General features: G+C 40.7%; 1 protein-coding gene and 1 long non-coding RNA gene across 2 annotated transcripts in view; one reads left to right on the top strand and one right to left on the bottom strand.

Annotated features, from left to right (window-relative positions):
- Nucleotides 1–3002: 3002 nt before the first annotated feature.
- Nucleotides 3003–14027, bottom strand: LOC308244523. The gene is made up of 4 exons (XR_013960148.1): nucleotides 13621–14027; nucleotides 7243–7268; nucleotides 6427–6551; nucleotides 3003–3168 (listed from the first exon to the last, which is right to left on the bottom strand). It is a non-coding gene; the product is annotated as an uncharacterized lncRNA (long non-coding RNA).
- A 126-nt stretch (nucleotides 14028–14153) lies between these two features.
- The window catches only part of TRHDE (thyrotropin releasing hormone degrading enzyme), a 386033-nt gene continuing 381572 nt past the window's right edge, over nucleotides 14154–18614 (top strand). The window contains exon 1 of the mRNA XM_080660595.1: nucleotides 14154–15358. Coding sequence (XP_080516721.1) covers nucleotides 14451–15358 — 908 coding nt within the window. The 5' untranslated portion in view covers nucleotides 14154–14450. The remainder of the gene's footprint in view (nucleotides 15359–18614) is intronic.

The raw sequence follows: 18614 nt of genomic DNA, 5'->3' as shown, positions 1-18614 counted from the left end.
GTTTTTTAGATGCTCTTCGTTAAGTTGAGGTTGCTTTTGGTTATTACTAACTTGCTGAGAGTTTTAAAATTATAAATGAGCATTGGATTTTGTCAAATGTTCTTTTCTGCATCAACTCATGCAATCATTATATTTGCCTGCCTATTTTCCCCCCTCATCTTCTAACTTGAGGACTTATAATGATAAAATTTGCTATGAAAATGGAGTCTTAGTGGAAAGCAGGTGTAGTCATGACTAGGAAAAATTAACAAGAGTATTGGAAGAAAATAAAGTTTAAAAAATGGATTCATAATAGAACAGAAATTCCTTACTACACATAAAAGTTTAGTGGGTGTCAGTGGCATTAAGTATAACCAACGACAGTATAGAAAAGAATACGTGTATGTTTGAGTTCTGGAGCAAAGAGATTCAAGAGCCACTATTAAATGAGGTTTCTGTGCCTTAAATTTAGTATCTTCATTTAAAAAACTAATAGTAAGTAGTAATATTTCATCAGCTTTACAGGGACCTATAATCTAATCATTGCACCCCATTTTCACTGCCTTTTACCCTCATATCCTCATTTTCCTCCTTACTCAGTTTTTTTTCCTCCTTACTCAGTTTTGATTCATGTTTCATTTTTACAATTGCTCCCTTGCCAGTAACATTTATCTCCCTTGCCCAGCTTTCTCTCTGATGCAGTTGGCTGGCTCTTAATTCTATTAAATCAAAATCCAACTACTCTAGGCCTGCACCCACATGGCATAGAGTGGTTTCAGAAAATCTTAAATTTGTGTCCACTAATATAATGTAAACACCTAGGGCCAATAATCCTAAAGCCTAACATTTTCATTTTCTATTTACTCATCTTAGACTACTATAGAATATATTTTACCTTTTCCTCGAATCGTTAACACCTTCTTACCTACCCAGCTGAGAAAACAGACACAATTGGGAGAGAATGTTCACAAGCACCCACTACCACATGTACCTACTTAACCATCAACTTATCCATGAAGTGGAGAACATTTGCCTGTATTCTCCACTTACCACCTATTCACTCTTGAAACTTGTCCAATTATGCTTTGTCTCCAACTGTCTACTGCAGCCTGTTCATGTGAAGGTCACTAATGGCCTCCACATTGCCAACTAACATTCATTCTTCGACCACATGTCCTCAACTATCAGCAGTATAGACACAAAACCTTCATCTTCTCCTCAGACCCGCCTCTCCCTAAGCCTTTGCCTTCTCAAATTTCAACTCCACTCGTATAGTTGCTCAGATGAAAATCCTGGTGTCAACCACGAGGTCTCTCACACATACACCAGGTACAATTCTTTAGCAAAACCAAATCACATCTCACTGGCTCTGCTGCTACCTACCTGGTTCAAGACACAACCATCTCTGACATAAATTATTTTAACAGCCTCAGAACTGTTCTCTCTCTTTTTAAAATCTTTCAGTGAATTCTCATCAAATTCACCAGAAGTATTACTTTAAGACTCACAACAGATTGTAATTTGTCAGTTACACTCTATATCCCTTCTTTTAGCCCCATTTATTTTACTTAAAAATTTTTTATTGCCTGTTTCCCCACTAGAATGTAAGCTCCATGAGGGCGGGAATTTAACCCACTTTGTTCATTATACCAAGAATTGTATCTTGTTCACAGTTGCTTCTTAATAAATATTTGCTCAATAAATGAATGAATACATAAATAACAAGGATGAATAATCTTGGGACACGTTTCAGAAAAGAAACCTTGAGATATAATCCTTACATTAGTGGCCATGACAAAAAAGAGATTGATGTAAGTTGGGGAGCACATCGCAGGCTCCTCCTTGTGGTACCAGAATACCTAAGGACAGCTGTAGTCCTTTGGTAGGGCAGATCCTGGGCCAGGAGAAAACAGATTCAGGATCCTCATCGGCACAGAGATATGGCTTATTGAGAGGACTACTGTATGAAATCAAACAATGGCACTCATATCAGCTATGCGTGAATACTGCATGATGGGAAATGACTGATAAATATGGTATGCAGTTCAGGTTGCAATACTCTTGACTTTGGAGATCTCAAGGAGAATGAGGATATTGGCAATGGTTTTCATGATACCACAAATAGTGCTGCTTAGTTGCTTTGTTTTCATCATCATCATCATCATCATCATCATTATCATCATCACCACCACCACACAATATTTTATATATTTGAAAGGCACAATTTAAAAAGAATTTTAGACCTACCTAGGATATTTTTCCTATTCTTGAGTTGTTATACAAGTACCAAGGAAGTAGATAACAATTTTCTGAGACAAAAACCACAGTGCCTAGTGGCTGTATTTTTCTAAATCTTGATGGTACTGGACTAAATTTTAAAGCATGTGAAAAATTATCTTTTAGTTAAAGCACTGTTAACTCACTATTTCGTTTACTGTTTCATCATCTATATCATTTTCTGAATGGTTATGGGGTACATGAAGGCTATTCAGTTTTGTTTAAAGTTGTCTGGACTTCTCAAAGACACTTCTCTCCAGGAGATTATGAGATTGGCAGAAACCTAGTTTGATGATTGGAAAGAAAGTAAAGATTTTTCTTAAGTGGTTATTAACAGATAAGCAAGATGTCTGTGGCATTTCCTTTCTGCAGAATTTGATTCTTAAAAATGGGATTCAGCTCTTTCCCCTTTGCCTTTAGATACTTTATTTTTTATTATTGAGCCTTCTCTGATAGTCACTTCACTTTTCAGTTCTAAAGAGTCTGTGGGCAAAGATACTAGAAAAGCAAGTAAATCACCATGATGTTCTATATAAGTAATTCCTTGAGCAAGAACTCTAGACTAATAAATGAAAGCATGTGGATCTTTTAGAAAGGTTTTCTTTGTAGAACCAATTGCCTGGGAATTGAAAAATTCAAAGTGCTTTTTCATGATATTATTTGAATTCATTAAAAAAAATTCACTTTAGACCTGTTTCTGTGTCTCGTCAATTTGCCCTCCTGAGAAAGAACTGGAGAATATTGCACTTTGGGAAAAATTTAATTAAGTCAGTTCACAAAGGAACACTAGAAGATAAAATTCCTTGGGTCCCATCCTTTTGGCATTGCAGAAATAGCAGGAGGTGAAGTTCAGAGGCAGCCCTTAGTCTGTAGAGCAGAAGCTCCCCTTGCAGGCAGGCAGTTGCAGGAAGGCTGTGGAAGTGAGGCCGATATCAAGATCACAATGGATTCTCTTAATTTAATGCAATTTCAGCTAGCTAATCTGAGTAAGGTGTGTCAGGAGCATTGGTATTTTGAGCCTTAGGCAATCAGATCTGAGGGCTCATTCTGTTTATTCATATTGTGGATTATCCATATATATAAAAACCTAAGCAACCAAACGACAGAACAACTGGTCGACCGGTTGCTATGATGTGCACTGACCACCAGGGGGAAGACGTTCAATGCAGGAGCTGCCCCCTAGTGGTCAGTGCGCTCTCACAGTGGGAGCACCGCTCAGCTGACTGACCCATCCCAGCATTCCCTCAGTAGTCCTGCAGGTCCATTCTCTGGAGAATGGGCCAGGCACCAAAGGACCAGCGCTGCATGCACAATCCCTCGGGCATCATGGCTGCTTCCCCTCTCTAGATGCCCTGCAAGGAAGAAATGATATAAAAGCGGCTGCCAGGTGGCTCCCAACAACCCGCATGAACATTAGCGGGACGGATCTGGATCCAAGCCGGCAAGGGCATCCCACCGTCGTGCCCAGAGGGCCGATCGCTTTTCAGCACCCCCCCAACCCCCACGGGACAGGCGCCAGACACAGGGCTCATGGCTGGCAAGTGCTATTGAAGAGGCGCAAGCCTCTCTCAATCAGGACTGACTGGGCATCCTGAAAGGAGACATTTGGAAATATCTGGCAATAGTTCTGAATCTCACAACTGGGAAGGTGCAGCAGGGCCGGGATGAGCAGGAGCGGCAGGTGGTGTTGGACCGCTGGTTTCGGCTCAGTCCCCGCACGCCAAGCCAAGGGACCCCACCAGTGCACAAATTCATGCACTGGGCCTCTAGTATTATATAATGTTGCTAAGACTTGATTATTTGCTCATCCTAGAAGGTATCGCTCCTGCTCTGAACATTTAAAGGAAAACCACTATAGAACTCTGAACATTAAACAGAGAATTACTACAGGTAAGTCTCATAGAAACAAAGAAATCATCCTATGATCATGGTTTTAGAATGATATATTTGAATGACTATCACATCGGCAGTTTAATTAGACTATTGTGGCAAGCAGTGAATATGGAGGAGTGGCACAGAGAACTAAGTGTGTACTTTATGACCTGGCAGGTTAGCCTAGTGATAAATAAAACACTTTTATTCAGACCATATAGAAACATACAGTGTGTGTGTGGAAAACAATACAATAATTAATAGATAATAATGCAAGAATAAACTCTGTGTTTTGGGTACTCACAAATATAACCTTACTTTTGCCCCATGCTGTATATACCTCTCTCATCTATTTATATCTATCTCTATATCTTTATATATAAGTATAGAAAATAAAGACACACACATACCCAAATAAGACATAATGGTCACAGAAAGTATCTGTAAACATTAATGTTAACTTGTGGACATACATTGATTTTAAACACATCCTTACTTTAAATAGCTTTGATTTTCTGTCTAGAAGACAAAAGAGAACATTAATTGCTATCACTTACTAAGTTTACCTAGTTGAATGTTAGCGCCTCTAAAGAACAAGTCAATACTCATTACTTTTCCATATTGGAAGATTAAAGGAATAAATGATCCTTTGAAACTAAAAGTGAAATTCTCAGAATTGTCAAGAAAATATTTTGCTCAGTCTCACTTTAATAGGAACTGAATAGAGATCATAAAAACCTTTTGACATTAAAGTGAAAGGTTGTTGGTATATAATGTGACCCGCTTAAAAAGGATCTGCTTAATTTGTAACAGAGTAGATATAAAATGTATTTTGCTGCTTTCAAACTTGCTTTAGAAACCCCATATATTTAACATGAATATAATCAAAATGAGGAGAGGCAAAATACATGGAGTTAAGCTGTGTGGTGGGGGAAGGTACCACTTACTCTAATACGGTAAAACCCCTACATTGCCAACAACAGCACAGCATGTCCCAGGAATCTTTTGGATGGCAATACACAGCAGCTTATTTATTAAGCTTTATTCAGCTTAAACCTTTATTAGTAAAGCTGAAGTTGAAGCATGATTGGAAAAATTGTTATAATGTTTCACAATCACAGATAAGAAAGTCCTTTCCCCAGTTTTTTTTTTTTTTTTTTTTTTTTTTGCGGGGCGGGAGGCTGGGGGGGGGGAGCGCGGAGAGGGAGGGTGGTGGTGGTTAAATTCTAACAACAAGGATGCAAAGGTTAACCAGGCAAAGGTTAAGTGGAGGACTTCCTAAGGCACCTTTAATTTGCTCTTGTACCAAATCCATAGGAAAACATGTATGTGTCAGAATGTCATGGAGAAATTAAAATCTCAAAGGGTACAAAATTAACAGCTAAAACTCATTTTTTGAATTGGAAAGCATAATATACTACTTTCAGAGAAAAACCATAAGACTTGCTCACGTTAAAAATGATTAGAGAGTTAAATTCTTAGGTTTTTACAGCCTTACTGTTAGTATTTGGCTGCTTTGGTTCTATAATAAGATTTTTGCAAGCCTGTAAGAATACTTAGAATGCTTTTTGTTGTTGTTGTTTGTGTGCTTCCAGCATAGATAACTGATAGCTGATGACACTCAGGTTATAGGTTAAATCTGAGGCCTTATTGCACATCCAGAGAAAATTACTTTTTGCACAACACATGGTACAACCTTCAACTCCTAAAAGGGCAGAAGGAATTCAGCTATGGACATTTACATACACTCTCAAAGAGACCAGATTATAGGTGATTTTCACTTGCCCTGAAATAACTCCATAAAGGCATTTCAAAATTTACTTCTCCATTACACCACAAAAACGCTTAGCAATAAATTCTAACATACTTAGGTGTTTCTAAGAGGAGAAACTATTCTTTTTTTGTTGTTCGGCTATTTAAAAGATTATAATAGCATCTCTAATGCATGGAGAATATTAGGGAATGTATAACACGTTTCCCGTGTGTCTTCAATAAGAGATGTTTCAACATACTGTACTCAGTTTTCCTCATTCCTTTATAACTGCAGCATAATTAAAATAAACTAAGGTAACTCAATGTAAATTCAATCTGATGTGAGAAGGAAGCTGCACATAAGACTAAATCAGATACAAAAGCGTTTTCTAAAATAGGATTAAGCAGCGTTTCAAATCACCTACAATCAATTCTCATGGGACACTGTTGTAGAAATGATACCGACTTAAGAAAACATTTTTCTTATGGAAAAATAATAAGTCAGAGCTTGTCACTTATGTTATCCAAGACAAGTTTGGTGATTACCCTGTATATGAACATCGATTTTTGTGTAGACTCCAATATTTCCAATCTCTGAGAAACTGTTCTGGTGTTCGGAATGTCCAATTGCAGAGTTATGGCAAATATATTTTAGTGAAGTGGTTGCTTCCCTGAGAAAACAAAGAAATTGCTTCACATATGAGTTTTACCAGACTATTTTCTAAGACTAGTTTTAATGCAGCAGAAGAAAAGAGAACAAAAAATAAAACCCAAACCTCAAAACCTTATCCTGTATTTATTGTTACTGGCTAACCCACAAGGTGGCACTAAAGAGAAAAGTGACAAAAGCGAAGATCACAGGCAACTTTTATACCAAATCAATTCTATTATGAGAATTAACCCTATTTCAGGACATGACCATCCAAATTTTAACATGCTAATAAACTCAAGACATTTATATGCAGGTTCCTTGCTTTTTTCCTACAGAGTTTTTTAGAGTAAAAAAGTTTCATGCAGTCAAACAGCTGGTTATTGTCAAAAGTTAGTAGTTTGAATCATTTCTGTGTAATAGATCTTTTGTAGGAAAATTTTTCTTTCCAGACACAGACTCCTAATATGTTATACATTATGACCAATTCTTTTTTATGTTTTGTAGAGTGCCAAGAACTTAATGCTTTTAATGTAAGTGTAAAAAAAACCCTCTTTAACATCATATTTGTAGTATAATGATACATATAAACTTTTAATATTTATAATGACAAATAACTTTTTAAACCACCAATAAGAAGGCATTTTAGCCAAAGACTGTTTGAATTCCAAGAATAATTTCTATACATATTTCCAAATACCTATTTCACCTACCTTTCAGGGTACCTGGAGAGTACTTCCTGGATGTGAATGGAGAAATGTTCTCAGAAAATCATGTATAGAGAAAGAAAAAATGGTATGATTTTGGCATAGCGTTGGCATAAAATCCTGAAAGTAGAGTCACAAATGATCCTTAGTAATAGCTCCAAGTGGTAGAAGGAATTGGGTCTTCTTTAGCAGACATTTCTGATTATGAGCAAGAAGGTATAGACCATTAAGAGTCTATTCTTCAGTTTACAATTAAGATATGTGTTATGCATAACCAGTCCTATAACTTTAAAGGAAATATTATAATTCATCTATTTTCTTAGTTTAGAAGTAGGAATTCAATGAGTTGAAAACCAATGCAATTTTTAGTTTTACTATTATTGTGTACTTATATATATAGCTTGCAAAATATTTTCTAACAAAATGTGTTGTTTCTCCTGAAATGACTGTGTCTTTGACTAGAATACTGACTAGAAAATCTGTATAATATGTAAAATAAAAAACCACTCTAGATCAAAATCAGCTCTCAAATACTCACATTTAGGTATATAACATCAAAATTATCAATATTTTAATATCTAAAAGAGAAAAACTTTATCATATCTCTCCTAATATCTTCATCAACCCATTTACAATGATCATTTGCTACTCAAATTTGAGAAATTATTATAATTACCTCATTTAAAGAGCTGCAGTGATCAATATTTATATATCTGTCTCTCTGTAGGTTTTATAAGATAAACTATGTGTTTTATTATTAAATGGAAGAAGAGTGAATAATTTTATATCTTTCTTTAAAATATATTTTATTGATTTTTTTTAAAGAGAGGAAGGGAGAGGCATAGAGAGTTAGAAACATCGATGAGAGAGAAACATCGATCAGCTGCCTCCTGCACAACCCCACTGGGGATGTGCCCGCAACCAAGGTACATGCCCTTGACTGGAATCGAACCTGGGACCCTTCAGTCCACAGGCCGATGCTCTATCCACTGAGCCAAACCCGTCAGGGATAATTTTATATCTTTATATGACTATACATTTATATACATGTGGGTGTGCATCTTTGTAGTGGATACTTTTCATGGTTTGAAAGAGGTGTCGTCACTTTCACTTCATGTAAATTTGAGTTGTCAAATAAGCCTGGGTCAAGGATATATTTCTTAATGCATTCAAGAGGTAAGATTTCTAAGGCATATAAACTGCTTGTTCCACAGTATGAATATAAGCTATAGTAAACTCTTTCAACTACTTAGTTCTCAATCTAGGATGTATAACACTTTCCTTTTTAATTTCTGTCAGTACTTTATAAAATTATAACTATTTTTTCTGCTTAGGATCATGTTACATTTTCTCTGTTCATTTCATTTAACAAATACCCACATCGCACTCATCATGTGCCAGGCACAATGCGGGTGGAGACCACAGCTGTTGGGTTCAATGCTATACTCTAGCCCTCCGCCTAGCACTGACTTCATAAATTATGCAGCAAATATCAATTATGCAATGGGAGAGTTGACATCTAGCTTACCTTTCAGGAAGTAGTATGGCATAATGGTTAAATGTACAGGTGATGAAGTAATTCTAGGTTGGAATTCCAGTTCTGCTATCTACAAATTAAATGACTGGGCAAATCATTTAATTTTTCTGAGTCTCAGTTTCCACATTTATCAAATGAGATAAATAACAGCATTGACCTCATGAGGTTATTTTCATGATTAAACCAATATAACATACAGTGCCTAATACCTGATGCAAGGTAACCCCTTGAAAAATCTTTGCTATTATTATTCCTATTATTATTATTATTATTAATTCTTTTTGCCATATTTATTTAGAAACATAGATTTGAACAATTCAAATTCATGGTAAAAACAATATTGGTATCGTTAGTAGGATTTCCATTTCTTGAGCGCTGTTTAAATGGACTAGAAACACCTCTGGAAAGTTACCCAATTTCTTTTCTGCTTGTAGAATTTAGTGTATATCATGTTTGCAAGTTTCATACATAAACTGCAAACATTTCTATGATACATTCTTTGCCTTTTTATGGAGCTTTCGTACTGAGATCATAAACCTAAGCACAGTGAACACGGAAGAGTTCTAATCTAGTGTTAGAACCCCCAAACAATAATACAATTTTCCTGAGATCCTAATTCTCTCCTCTCTGGATATAACTAATGGTAGAATTGGGAATGACACTGTGGCTATTTGGTTATCCTTCTCCTTATATGTGCCATAAAACACTCCTTTTATGCTGTAAGACTGGTTCTGTTTTGGTGTAAGATTAATGAGGAGACTTTCCTAGGATTAGTAGTATGTAGTTTTTAATAGGTTAGAAAGTGTTTTCCTTTTAATGTTCACCTATTTTTATGTGAGAAAAAATATAATCAAATTTAGATATAATTCCATTCAGATTAAACTTTTATATGCACAAAAGTCAGACAATAGTTAAATCAAGGTGTTAATTGTAGTTGGCAAAGCACAGACATCACGAAGTTTTACTGTCTTAATGATGGCTAGTTTTAAACAGTTGTCCTCTTTCCATCGTTAAGGTCTTGAGGAATGTTCTATCTAGAAGGGTATTTCTCATCTAAAGCCCATCAACAATGTTGACAGAGGCTGTGGTCAAATGGTATGATATTTTGAAATTATGCAATATACAAACGTAAGTAAAGTCTGCAATAATATGAGTTCCTCAAAGAAAAAAAAGCAGTGCAAGTGTGAGCAACCAAAGAGTAAAGACTCCAAAGCCATCTCATTCACTGAAGGTAGTTCAAATAAAATTACATCAAATGATCACAATCTTAAATTTCGAACTGCTGTTTTATTATTGCCACATGGCGGCACCACCTTAGCTGGTAAACAGGGACTCTGCCATTCAGCCATTCTCATCAGCATTGGTCTCCACTGGTGTGAGGCCTTCAGGAACATATCCTCTCATAAAAGATATCAGTCCTATCCTCACCGCCACAGTAGCAGGGGTTGTTTCCCCCATATGCTTTTTCCAGTACAGCATATTTTTATAAAGTCTCTTCACACATGAAACTTAGCTTTTAATTACTTTGCTTGCTTCTCAATGAAGAAGATTAATTAAAAATCCCTTGAGAGCATAATGAGACTAGTGTATAAGAGTTGGAATTTCTTTCAAAAAGTTTGAGGACTGGAAGAGACTTCTGAGGATACCTCATCTAACTCCTATGATACAGTTTCTACATCAACATACCAAGAAACGGAGTCTAAGTAACTAGGTTAGGATAATGTAGGGGAGTGAGGGCAGATGGGACTTAGTTCTTTCTCCCCAGTCAAGATGCCTCTGATACAGAGCACTAATTGCACTTGAAGGGGCTTAGTATACAAGGACACTTAAGTGTGCCTCTACATACAAACCAGTGTGAAAAGAAAAAAAAAAAAAAAGCAGTCCAAGTGTGAGCAATCAAAGAGTAAAGACTCGGAAGCCAGCTCATTCACTGAAGGTAGTTAGTTCATTTTGATTATTTACAGGGCCAAAGTGTAGATTTAATTCAAATCACTTCTGTTTGGCCTCATGTATATTAAGCACTCAAACTATTTTAACTTTTACAAACCCCTAAATCATATATGACTATAAAATGGCTTTAAAGACATTGATTAGCTTAAGAAAATAATCATAAAATTCTCCCAACAATAAATGTGTTTCTGAGAGAAGCATCAGGCACTTTGGAAAGTCTTATTCCACTATAGGGCTCTAGTGTTGGCAAAGTCAAAACTATCTCAAATTTAGTGATCCACAACACTGAAGGCAACTTCTTCATAGGAGCATTAGTGAATCATTGCTTTAATATTTTTGTTAGGTACACAATCTGAATTTTTTTTTTGTTAGAGTGTAGAATGGGCATTCTCTAGAAAATATTATTTTACCAAAGTGCTTGCTTCTCAAGGGAAGGGTGTTATATGCTTTCAGAAATAAAAAAAAAAAAAAAAGGAAAACTCACTGGGATCCTTTTGTAACATCAACTTGAGAGAAAACAAATATTTATGCACTTGACTTTGATATTGAGTTCACTGGATAAAGATGCATTTTTAGGGGAATCTATGTTTTAATAAGTTGTGTCCACTTTGTGTTAATAAGCTTGTGTCCACTCTACTTGGATCTCAAAGATAACCCATCCACTAATGTAATCACAATCAGTAGAGACTTTACTAATTAGGAAATATAGTCTTTAATTCAGAAATATTTGAGAACTGCATTTTAGTAATTTCAAAAGCACATAAGCTCATTGATTAAAACAAGGAAGACCAGAAAAGGCCTTTGAATCTTTTCTTGATTAAAAGCATTTTAGAGAAAGGTCTTAAATATTGCTTAGTGGGTAAGCTCTTCATTTAAACTGTGGTTCTCAGACTTCTGGGGGTGGTCCCAGATTCCTCTAATAATCCAAATGAACTGAATCCATGGACTGTAGATCAATCATCCTGAACTGCCAGACTCATACCCTGAGCTCAGAGAAGTCTGGTAACCTAAGAGTCACACAGCTCTTTATGCCTGCCTGTAATGTATTTCCTGATTCTGTAAAGAAAAGCAACAACAAAACTAGTGAACCCCAACTCCTCAACTCTTAAAATGCATACAACCAGATACATATGGACAACAAGAGCACAGAGATTTAAAAACAGAACAGAAAAAAGTAACTTGAACAGAATGTGGCATTTCCCTTGGTCTGTTGCTAACGGCCCACATACAACATGCTTTAAAAAAAACCCCACCCTGGCACTTCCTTTCATCATCATTTAAAAATGCTTCAAACGGACATTTAGAATGTATGGCAATGGGGCTGTGTCCCCTCTGGGGGTAAATGGAAATGAGCTTTATGGACTAGGGCTACATTTTCAGTGGTTGTCCTGCTAAAGATGATGTGTATTTGGTCTCTTCTTTCTGGTCATGCTTTAAAGACAAACACAATACTTTAATTGTATATTTTCAGGACTCCAAAGCAAGTAACATTAAACATTCCTTTTTGTAAAAAAAAAAAAAAAAAAAAAAAAAAAAAAAAAAAAAAAAAAAAGATGTGATTTTTTAAAATCCCTTCAGGATTTGAAGATGTGAATATAAAAAGAATTACTTCTTTCTCTTTTTATTCTGTGCTTTTCTTTCTTTCCCTCCCTCCCTCCCTTCCTTCCTTCCTTCCTTCCTTCCTTCCTTCCTTCCTTCCTTCCTTCCTTCCTTCCTTCCTCTCTAAAGCCCATCACACTTTGTTTTATTAAAAACAAAACAAAACAGAGACTCCTGCCTCTTAGTTGTTACCACTGGGATGGCTCTTTTCTGAATATTGTTCCAATTAAGGTTTTTCACACAAATTCTAAGGATTGGATAGCCCAATATACTCATGTACACTCTACATATAATTTGAAACTTCTCTACACTTAGACAAGGGTCCATATGCAGCCAGTGGTCTAGGGACCTGTTTTGATGCTCCTGTTGCCATAAACACTTTCTACTGATAACTATTTGGAAAGAGTTTAAACAATTTTCACGACAACACTAAAAACAGCAAAAAAGTAACTGTGGCTAGTTGAAGTGAAAAACTGACCAATCATGCAATATATGTGTTCTCTATTCCAGTAAGTCTAAATGGGGCTCATCTTCCCAGTTTTCCTCAGTCTCAAGTTTTTAGTCCTGAATGTTACACTGAAGGCATTGTATTTTAATCATGCCCCCAATCTAAAAATAGAAATTATTCGATGGGGAGTGTGTGTGTGATCTTTTCTTTAGCCTTTATTTCTGGAGGATTCTAATAGTTCATTGCTAATCCTTCTTTTAATACTGCACACCTGGACACAACACACTGCATAATATACGCAGTTAGGTTTTGGAGAATTTATTTTACTTTACATACAATCCTCCAAATCCTCTGGCGAGCTTGATGTGAAATCTGACACTGCCAAGTCTCCCCAGCAGGATCTGCCTTTGCTCTTGGTGTTAATAGCCTAAGGCTTCAAGGATTCCTCCAGGGAGACGCGGTGAGGCTGAGTCGGGAAGAGGGGTGACTGCGGGGCTTGTTGCGCTGAAGATTTACAATGTACTTCTTGCAGGCGGCTCAGCAACCCCCTCTGTGGCTGTGGGTGTCTAGTGTGACAGAGAGGAGAAAAGCTCTCTAATCTCCCAGTGCCTGCCTCAGCCTCTCCGCCGCTCCCCTCCCTCCCGCCTTCCCTGCCTCCTCGCGCTCTCTCCCTCTCTCCTTTGCCTTTCTCCGGGAGTTTCAGTCCCTGAATGCAGCCAGAGTAGCTTGGGTAATCTAGACCTGGAGCCTGTGCACACGCACACACGAGCACACACATGCACACGCACTCACACACACGCACTCTGGCTTTCCCCACGGGGATAACGAGGAAACCCAGGGCGTCATCTACCTGAAGGGGATGGCCCGGCCTGGCACTTCTTGCTCACTTGTGTTCTCCGGCGGTCAGGGCAACATCGGAAAGAGGGAGGCTCGCTGTCCGGTCTGCAACCTTTCGCTGCTTGCCGCCACCACCGCTTAAAGTGTCCAGGGAGAAGAGAAGGCTCTTCCAGGACAGATTCCCGGCGCAGCTCTGCGGCCCTGGGACTTCACCCGGCTGGTTCACCCCAGTCGCTTCCTCCCCGGCCATCCTCTCATTCCCGGCTGCGGGGTGCATGGCTCGGGCGCCTAGTCTGCTGCTGCTGCTGCCTCTGCTGCTGCGAGCACAGCCCACCCAGAGGACTGAACGCCGCCGCTGGAGTGGGGAGAGAAAGCGGAAGCCCTAACTTCCCTCTCCACCGCTCCCGGTCCTTTCCAGGCAAGGACCCGTTGGAAGGCTCCCGCGGAACCGGGCGATAGCTCGGCGCAGGGGCGGGCTAGCCGGGAGCCGCAGGCGCGCAGGGGCGGGGGCAGCATGTGCCCGGGAGCCCCACGCTCGCCGGAGAAGTAGCGCGCGTTGGGACGAGAGAGACGCTTTCCAAGTTGGGCGCGTCCCAGAGCTCGCCACCCCGCGCCTCGGCCGCCGGTGTCAGGAGAGAGGCGGGGCTGATGGGGGGCGCGGAGGGTGCTGTCGCCTGCGGCTAGAGTCCGTCTTAAAAGCACCCAGGCCAGCATCCCCAGGGTCCCGGCTGGCGACGCGCCCTCTACCCGCGTGCGCTCTCTGATGCCTGCGCTGGCGTTGGCCCGGGTGGCCAGCCCGCGGGGGGTGCTGGAGGGGGCGGGGGCGGGGGAGGAGGCAGTGTGATGGCCCTGGACGGCGAGCGGGGGGAGCAAGAGGAGGAGAAGAAAAAGAAGAAGAAGAAAAAGAAGAGGAAGAAGAAGAAGGAGGAGGAGGAGGGGGCTGAGAAGAGCCGCTCACCCTTCGCGGCCACGATGGGGGATAACGACGCCGCTCTCCGGACCGGCGGCAGGGGGCTCTCGGACCCGTGGGCGGACTCCGTGGGGGTGCGACCCCGCACCACCGAGCGCCACATCACGGTGCACAAGCGGCTCGTCCTGGCCTTCGCCGTGTCCATCGTGGCGCTGCTCGCGGTCACTATGCTCGCGGTGCTGCTCAGCTTGCGCTTCGACGAGTGTGGGGCCAGCGCGGCGCCTGGCGCAGACGGCGGCCCCGCCGGCTTCCCGCCGCGCGGTGGCAATGGGAGCCTTCCGGGTTCTGCCCGGCACAACCACCAAGCTGGCGGGGACTCCTTGCCGCCAGAGGCGGGCGGGGAGACCACCCCTGGGACCCCGTCCGCCCAGCCGCCGTCGGAGGAAGAGCTGGAGCAGTGGCAGCCGTGGACGCAGCTGCGCCTGTCCGGCCACCTCAAGCCGCTACACTACAATCTGATGCTCACCGCCTTCATGGAGAATTTCACCTTCGCCGGCGAGGTCAACGTGGAGATCGCGTGCCGGAACGCCACCCGCTACGTCGTGCTGCACGCCTCCCGGGTGGCCGTGGAGAAGGTGCAGGTGGCAGAGGACCGGGTGGCCGGCGCTGTCCCGGTGGCCGGCTTTTTCCTCTACCCGCAAACCCAGGTGTTGGTGGTGGTGCTGAACAGGACCCTGGACGCGCAGAGGAATTACAACCTGAAGATCATCTACAACGCCCTGATCGAGAACGAGCTCTTGGGCTTCTTCCGCAGCTCCTACGTGCTCCACGGGGAGAGAAGGTACGGAGGGAGGCGGCGCCCGGCACCGCCCCACCCCACCCCACCAGGCTGCTCTAACCGCTGGGCCGCCTGCGACCCCGGGAACCTCCTGGCGTCCGATGCCCGGGAAACGAAGGGTGGGGGAGAGAAGCCAAGGTGGGGTAGGCTGATCACCCAGAACCCTCAGGGTCTCCCAGATGCCGGAGCTCTCACTGTTGCCAGCTCCACAAACTCACCAGTGGCGAACGACGAATGCTAACCCCTCCTCAAGTTTGGATCTCCCTCCCTGTCCATCCAAGTTCCTTAGCCAGCCAGCGATCGGCTCTTTTTTTTTTTTTTTTTTTTTTTTTTTAAGAGTAGTGTGTTATCTGAGCGATGCCAGGGTAACGTCAAAAGTCTGCCAAGTTACCGTCGAGGAAATATAAGTTAGCGACAAAAGGCCAGGGCAGCTGCTCATGGAGGGTGGGGGGTGGGGGAGATGTCAGCGCAGGAAAGGGCAGGGCAAATTCCCCTTCCTACCCCTCCCCCCCCCATGCCCACCTCGCCTATTATCTGGCAGGCACAGAGCAGAGAATGGGCTTTAGCTGCATAAAGTTTTCCAAAACTGGAAGCTGAGATTTAGAGTAGTAAGAAAGAGCCAGTCCAGTGACAGACAAAAGGGGCGGGGCCGGTGAGTAGGTCCTCGCGGGTGCCTCCAGCTCCAGCCTCAGGCAGTGACTGCAGGTGTTTGTTCCTGAGTTTCTGACTCCTTTGGTGAAAGGAGTGAAAGCTAGCGGTCAGTCTCAAATGCCTTGCTAGCGAGTGCCTTGATGATGTTTAGATTTGGGCAGTAATCTGTTTTTTATTTTTTGAGAGTCTGTGGGTCTTTTCACCCCCTTGTTAGAGCTTAGACTTGGGAGTCCAACTGAACGGGTTCAAATCCCAGCTGCAGACTTGAGCAAGCAGATTAACCTGAGTCACCAATCCCTGACTACCCCTAGAGCTTATTGCTTAATGGATAACAGATGGGGAAATGAAGGCACAGAGAACTCAAGTAACTTGTCACATAGCCCACAAAGCAGGGCTGTGTGGCTCCAGGGCCCATGTTTTTATTTTTAATTTGGGGATGATAGTAATGAGACTATCCTCAGGATTGTGGCAGGTGTCCATAAGCTAATATATTGAAAATCACTTGACCTTATACCTGGCATTTAGAGTATTCATTGTAAATGTTAACTGTTACCAGTGTCCGTGGTAGTAAGCCCTCAAGCGTATTGCTGAGTGAATAAAAAAGTTATTCTTGCTTTTTGCCCTAATCCATTGCATTAAAAATAACTGATTAATTAAATGACTGTAGGACTTATGAACAACAAAAAATGAGATTGGCAACCTTAGAAGTAGAGGCAGGTTGGATATTAGTAATGATGCCACTGGCAGAGCTTCCTTTGTTCTCAAGTCATTCTCCCAACTGCACAAAACTGGCCTCTGAGCAGCCAGGGTGCCTGAGGGCAGCAGGCTTGTCAGTGGAGAGCTAGGACTTGAACTTTGGTTTTCTGATTCCTGGGCTAGGGCTCATGTTGTCTGACAACTCTCAGCAGTTATTGTATAAGAGGCTGGGGACATTTTAGTGTGTTAGGGGAGAACACAAATGCTTTATTATTTATAGAGTACTATGAAGTAACATCACATAAATAAATTGTTCAATGCTTTAGTAGTTGTATGATAGTTAAAATGTATAAGTGAATGTATAAATTATTTATTCTCCTAAGATCAGATGTGGACAATTTAAATCCCCTCCCACTACTTCCTCCAACATATTCGAAGGCATACAGATTAAACCCATGATCATATCAAAGGTGGGGTAAAGGCAGAGAAGGCAAATGTGCATGTTAGTTTTAGAAACAAACTTGTATCAAAATGTCAATAGTGGGAGCTGCGTATGGTTACTGATCAATCTGTGGTGAAGTAAGTACTTCAACAAATCCTGTTTTTTGAGCCATGCCAAAATGTATTTGGTGGAACTGAGCTTGTTTTGGTCAGTGCTTTCAAATTAACAGGACTCTTCCAAAAGGCCAGATGTTTCTGCTTGACCCTAACTGATTTCTTGTACCCAGGGTGGATATTTGTATTCAAACTCTCTTCTCAAGGCTTCTCCAAAGATGCAAATAACTTGGTTGAAAGTTTAGTGCATATGTGGCTACACTCTGCATCCCAATAGAAATGCGGAATTCCATGTTTCTGGAGATCCCAGTGTGATTTTATTTCTAAAAAGCCTCTTAGAGAAAGTCTTGTTTCCTTTTTTTTTTTTTTTCCCCTCCTTTCATACCAGAGTGATATGATAATTTCTTGGATTTTGATAACTGGAGTTGATAAGGCAAAAGAAATAGAATAAACTATTTCACAATTATCTCAACATTATATATATTAACATTTATCTTTGGTTGTTGTTATGACTAGAGCAACTGGGAGCATTTTTAAACATGCCATTATCAGGAACTCAGCCAGGGTTAAACTTTTATCGGTGATGTTTTCATCCCCAAAATGCAATGTAAATTGACATTTTAAAACACACTTTCCAAAGGACACCGATGCAGACTCAGACTTTTCATTTGATTAATGATTAAATATCTTGGTCTTTAGTAAGCCATCATTTTTGCCAATTTAATTATCAGATAATTTCTGCAATGAAAATAAATACTTAACCTGCCGATGAGGAGTCACGTTAAGCAACTTGAAATATTTAAAAGAGTAATACTACAATTCAGTCCCCTTAGCCTGTGTGGAAATAACTCCTTAATATTCCAATCTGATTTTTCAACTCCTTGCTCGAAGGTCTGAGAGAAACAGTTTGGGTGAGGGCAGGAAAATTAGATTTCACCATGTGCTGTATACCTTTGAGCTCTGGAAGGTTTTGGAGGGGGGCCTGGTCCTGTCCTACAGGGAAGACTTCCCTTTCCTGGCTCCCATACTGCCGTGGAGAAAGGTTGGAAGACAAGTTCCCCATTGAAGCCCAAAGTTTCTCTACTTGAGGCAAATCCTCTCGTTTCTGTTGGCCATTTGGCTAAAGGGAAAATGTATCACTTGTTGAATATTGAAAATAAATAAATAAATTCTCTTAAATTTAAAATGTTTACACACAGCAGTAAATTATCTCCGTTAGGCAGAATACACAGTCACTTTTTCCTCAAGTAAGTGTGTAACAGGCAGATAAAAAGGGTGTGTATTTATGCCATAGAATTCTATAGTAGAATATACTTGCTCAGAATTAGGTAAAATGTTTATTTACCTGAAGTAATTG

This window comes from Plecotus auritus (assembly GCF_963455305.1).
Source record: "Plecotus auritus genome assembly, chromosome: 3".
NCBI lineage: Eukaryota > Metazoa > Chordata > Mammalia > Chiroptera > Vespertilionidae > Plecotus > Plecotus auritus.
This window is presented reverse-complemented; position numbering and strand designations above follow the sequence as displayed.